The sequence below is a fragment of the Oncorhynchus tshawytscha genome, linkage group LG21 (genome assembly GCF_018296145.1).
Source record: "Oncorhynchus tshawytscha isolate Ot180627B linkage group LG21, Otsh_v2.0, whole genome shotgun sequence".
NCBI lineage: Eukaryota > Metazoa > Chordata > Actinopteri > Salmoniformes > Salmonidae > Oncorhynchus > Oncorhynchus tshawytscha.
This window is the reverse complement of record NC_056449.1, coordinates 4,456,398-4,462,076: the sequence shown is the minus strand read 5'-3', so window position 1 is coordinate 4,462,076 and position 5,679 is coordinate 4,456,398. Positions and strand designations below refer to the sequence as shown.

Sequence of the window (5,679 nt, the reverse complement as noted above, 5' to 3'; positions counted from 1 at the left end):
GACCCATACTGAAACGAGCTGCTTATTTCACTCTTTATTACATTTCCGTTTAGATCATTTAAACGCTTGCAATGCAGCTGAAATGTATAAGCTTCTATCTAAAATAAAGGCACTGGTGTTTTCCTTGCTGGTTTGGGTGAGGGAGGAGTATGGTGCTGAGTGCTGACATTACTTATTGTACCGTGTACTGAGTAGAGCGCTGGACTTGAGCTGCGCTCTGCCTCTCATTCACTGCTGCCAAGCACTGATCAGCGCTACCTCAGGAAGCTCCAAATAAGGGCAAGGAAATGGAGACCCACCGGAATAGTTCCTTACTTAGACACAACCTTATATGGCATGGCGGAGCCGGGTTTTCCGGCAAGCGCGCAGCCTGCTGCACAGATGGGAAATCCGAATCTGAACTATGGGCCATCAGGGAGACAGCAAGAATTATGCCGCCTTCTCTAGCAGGGATTATCCTATGAAGATGCATCGATTCAGGGTTGAGGAAGAGCGGTTATCTTCCCGCGATTTATTGCACTGGTTCAGTATAAAGTGTCTCCTCTCTGCTTTCCCCCTGGCCAACGTCATGTGTCCTCCACTGCAGTGCCTAAATATGGGCTTCCTTCACTCCATATATGGACATCTACGTCACGGAGAAAGGGTATATAAAGGAGTGGGGATTCTCTGAGCATGAGAGTGCGCCCTCAGAGCTCAGAACAGCAAAACTTAGAGCAGAGATAGACAGATACACACGCACACATACAGCGCTATCTCCCTAACTAACAACATTTTCACTCAAAAAGTAAAAGTGAATTCAAAGCAACAACAACAACACATTATCCAAAAGGGCAACACCCTTATTGGATTCAACTAGTGAAAAGAAAAAATACATTAATGATTATTTATCATTAATTTTAGGGAATGAGTAAAAGGGACATCTGATCTGAATACTCTTCTCTGAAAGAAAATAAAAAAGTGGATTTTTACTCATCTTGGACAAGAGGAGGAACAAGACAAGAATACTCTTGGAGAACCAGAGAAAAGAGGGAAAGAAGTCTGACCCTGCTCCCGAAAGTGGACTGGTGATTTCCTCCACCTCAGAGAGGAACATCACCACTCTGCCCAGCCTGCACCAAGCCTCGCTGCTCTCCTCTCCAGCGCAGCCTCAGCCCCTTACAGCACCACGTCCCTGGAGTATGGCTGCAACCAAGACAGAGATGCTCCATCCAGCCCTGCAGATCTCAGACCCCCTCAGCTTCCCCCATTCTCCCATGGATAACTATCCCAAGCTGGAGGAGATGATGATGCTGAGCTCCGCTGGGACCCCCTACCTCTCTGCCTCGGCGACCGAGGGAGCAGGTTTTGGATCGGGGGAGCCAGGAGAGCAGTATGACCACATTACTGGAGGTAAGAGTATATCCTTGGTCTATTGCTGTATGGAACTACTGTACTGTACTGTATTGTATTGTATTGTATTGTATTGTATTGTATTGTATTGTATTGTATTGTATTGTATGATAGACTGCATTCTGCAACTAGCAGAATGCATGGCATGAAACAGTTTATACATAATGCATAATAATGCATGATCATTATTTGTGATCAGCTGGCAACTATTAATTACATTTCAGCTTCAACAGAAGACCCTTGATATATTGAATATGCTCTTTGAATTAGATATTTCTACTTATGTTGATGTTTAGATATTTAAAAAATAATAAAGTAATGAAATATAATAAAGCAATTGAATGAATGATGATTGGAAATACATAACCCCCCAAAAATCGAGAATTAAAAAAATTAAATTGTAGCTCTTCATCACTATTGGATTGTATTTGAGCTTCAGCATTGCTCACTCATTGCATACCTTCAGACAGTCTAGAGCTAAATTCAAATTGCATTCCTAAAACCAGCTGAACTGCAGTTTCAGTAATCAATTGCCTTAGGCTATGTGGTGGACTTCAAGAACTTGGCTCGTGTGTGTGTGCGTGACAGAAAGAAAAAAAAAGCTTAAAAATATATATCTTTAAAAAATGCATGCAGATGGCTTGGCTTGACTTGCACGACAGCTCTTGTCCATCTTTTGGTTAGTGGAGGAAATGGCTGGTGTGGGAGTTTAGAGGTGGGAAAGTGCTGGGGTTGCTTGGCTGGGAGGGAGGGAGGCTGGTTCTCCTGCTTCGCGTAGGCACCTGCTGCTCTTAGAGGGGAGAGGGGCAACACTGTCCACCTCTCTGGCAGGATTCCCCTCCCTCCCTCCCTCCCCCTCCCTCCCTCCCTCCCTCCCTCCCCCTCCCTCCCTCCCTCCCTCCCTCCCTCCCTCCCTCCCTCCCTCCCTCCCTCCTGCATATTAATTGATTCATGTCTCCTTCCCTCTTTCTCTCTGCAGATACGTTACCTGATATCTCCATGAACTGTGAAAAGTCGATGGGGGAGCAGAGCTACTCCAGCCAGCGGCTGCCTCCTATCTCCTACACTGGCCGCTTCACCCTGGAGCCAGCCACCAACTGCAGCAACAGCCTGTGGGCCGAGCCCCTATTCAGTCTGGTCAGTGGGCTGGTGGGGATCAACACCCCCTCCACCTCCGCCCCGTCCTCCTCCGCCTCTCAGACCGGCACCTCTTCCTCGTTGTCCTCCTCTATCTCATCCATCGCCATCTCCTCCCAGAGCTCCAGTCTGAGCTGCTCTGTCCACCACAGTGAGAATAACCCCATCTATTCAGCTGCTCCTACCTACTCCAGCACCAGCCCTGACATCTTCTCCGACCAGGGCCAGGGCTTCCCCAGCCCAGCCGGAGGGTCGCTCCAGTACAACCCTCCAGCCTACCCCAATGGGAAGATGTGTGGCACCAGCTTCCCTGTGCCCATGATCCCTGACTACCTCTTCCCCCAGCAGCAGGGGGAGATTAGCCTGCTACCTGACCAGAAGCCCTTCCAGAACGGGTCAGGCCAGCCCTCCCTCACCCCCCTGTCCACCATCAAAGCTTTCGCCACCCAGACGGGCTCCCAAGACCTGAAGAGTGTCTACCAGTCCCAGCTGATCAAGCCCAGCCGCATGCGCAAGTACCCCAATCGTCCCAGCAAGACGCCGCCCCACGAGAGGCCGTATGCCTGCCCCGTGGAGACGTGTGACCGCCGTTTCTCCCGCTCAGACGAGTTGACACGCCACATCCGCATCCACACGGGCCAGAAGCCCTTCCAGTGCCGTATCTGCATGCGCAACTTCAGCCGCAGTGACCACCTGACCACGCACATACGCACGCACACCGGTGAGAAGCCCTTCGCCTGCGAGATCTGTGGACGCAAGTTTGCCCGCAGCGACGAGAGGAAGAGGCACACCAAGATCCATCTGAGGCAGAAGGACAAGAAGGCGGAGAAAGGTGGGATGGCTGGGGCGGTAGCTGTAGCAGCAGCTTCAGTATCAGCCCCCTCCCCTGTCTCTAGCTACCCTTCTCCCATCACCTCCTACCCCTCCCCGGTCTCCTCCTACCCCTCCCCAGTCACATCCTGCTACTCCTCTCCCATCCACACCTCGTACCCCTCTCCCTCCATCGCCACCACCTACCCCTCTGTCTCCATGTCCATGTCCAGTACCTTTCAGTCCTCCATGGCCTCCTCCTTCCCCTCCTCCGTAGCCTCCATCTACTCCTCTCCGGTTCCCACCCCGCTGTCAGACATGCAGTCCACACTCTCCCCAAGGACAATCGAGATCTGCTAAGTAAAGACAAAGAGAAAACGCTTTTTATTCTCTCCTCCTCCTCACCACTCCTTACAATCTCTTTGAGGGGAGAAATCAACATCAAAAGACTTGTTATTCACCCTCTGAAAAGCACTTTTCTGCCTGCTCCCTCCGCAAGCTCTGTTCAGTGAATCCTCAGATTCACCTGAAGAAGAGATAAAAATAAACACACGTCAAGGACTGGGCAAAGACAATATAGTAGACAAAAAGGGATTTTTTTTTTCTCTCTCTCTCTCTGTTGATAAAGCAAATGCAGTGCTTCAAACAAAGCATACAAGACTTTCTAGAGCCAGAGTTGAAACCGGCATCGTTCCTATTAGTGAGCGCACAGACGGAGACAAACAGACAGACAGACTGAACATTGCCTGGTACTAAAGGCACGCTTTCCCTCCGAGGCTATCATTTACATTACAAAAGACATTGAATGATATACATAAGCTACATAATATGTATGTTGTACTCGTGCCATGTTTTGCTCTTTTATCCCCCATTCTTTGGTACCATTGATGTGAAAAAACTGATTTGCATTGTATTATTTGAAGTGAGCAGGGCCATATTTTCTATTCTAGTACTTTCTCTATGATGTAGTGATGACGATGCTGTGATGCGTTTCAAATTCTTTTTTTTCTTCTTTTTTTAAAAACTTTGTTTGATGATGAAATAAGCACTTAAGTATTCAAGCATGTGTTAAGAGTGATGTTAGTTTCTATTGTTTTGTAAATATCCTCCACTGGTACTATCTTTCTCTTTCTCACATCATCTGACATATCAGTCTGTTATGTGGACAAAAAAAAAAGAGAAAAAAAAAAAACGTAAAAAAAAAAAAAAAACTAAACAGCCAACGTTCCCGTTTTTGGTGCCTTTTTGTGAAGCCTTGCTGATGTTTTGACATGGCTGTGTGCGAGAGATGATGCGTTGCGTCTCGCCTTAAGGGTTGAAGGGATATTTTTGTTACAGAATGTACGTTATACTCAGACAAAGAGGAAGGAAAGAAAGGGACGAGACGATATGAGGGCACTGCTTCATTTCTTTAGAATGTAAGCAAAATGATCAACTCTATTTTTTTAACAGAAAAAAAAAATGTCAATATCCACATCTTCTTGTTGGAACGTTGTACTTACCTACTGAGTAGGCATGGGATTCTTTTGTATGTTATATACATGCGGCTCATTATTTTGTGGTTTATCTTTATTTTGTATTTGTGTTTGTAAAATCAAGTGACTGTTTCTGGCTTCTCAACACATTGAATGCGCTTAACTGCCAATGGGATATTTGGTGTAAATGATATCCTCCCAGAAATGAAATATAAATAAAATATAAATATATATGTATAGACTTGCCTTCAATACTTTATTATTGACTGGTTTCAAATATTTCCATTGGAACATGACAAAAATCATATTGGAGCATCTCATCCTCACCCTCGACCCATCCATCCCATACATTACAGCCTATACATACGTGCACATCATAGGCTGTATCAAAGTCCGATATGTGCATGCTCAAAAGGTGGATTCAGTTCCCACATCATGGGGACCTTTAGCCTAATTGAAGAGACATTTCCCAGCATGATTTCATGGTCACTGCATTGATCATTGTTCTCCTGTTGAACTCTCATTGAAATATTGACTATATAGACTATGTGAAGATGGGAACTAGCAACTTAGATATGAAACTTAGATATGATTTCATCGACAGAACATGCTACTTTGAGATATTAGGCTAATTGATATGAACCTCGTCCCCTGCTATTTGTGCATGAGTGGAAGTGTTTAAACAAGATTCAAATCATTCAATCATATTGTTTTTAGATTTTTTTACGTGGGCTAAGGGCTTTATTCAATCCGTAACGCTGAAGATCCGCTGTATAGTGCAATTTACAATTAAAGGCAATGTTCCAGCAGTCGAGGACACTGCATTCACTGTAAACACTGCATATGCCGGCTCAATCGTAAATTACCG

At 46.0% G+C, this 5,679-nt stretch overlaps 1 protein-coding gene across 1 annotated transcript; it reads left to right on the top strand.

Moving 5' to 3' along the window:
* The first annotated feature begins 660 nt into the window (after nucleotides 1-660).
* egr1 (early growth response 1) lies at nucleotides 661-5,048 on the top strand. The gene is made up of 2 exons (XM_024382595.2): nucleotides 661-1,389; nucleotides 2,369-5,048. The coding sequence occupies exons 1-2, from the start codon at nucleotides 1,179-1,181 to the stop codon at nucleotides 3,694-3,696; spliced, it is 1,539 nt and encodes a 512-aa protein (XP_024238363.1). The 5' UTR covers nucleotides 661-1,178; the 3' UTR covers nucleotides 3,697-5,048.
* The last annotated feature ends 631 nt before the right edge of the window (nucleotides 5,049-5,679 follow it).

Excerpts from the sequence above, each read along its gene's own strand:
- egr1 (XM_024382595.2), top strand. The coding sequence starts at position 1,179 with ATGGCTGCAACCAAGACAGAGATGCTCCATCCAGCCCTGCAGATCTCA. Across the intron at positions 1,390-2,368 it reads GTATGACCACATTACTGGAG|ATACGTTACCTGATATCTCC; the intron begins GTAAGAGTATAT and ends TTCTCTCTGCAG.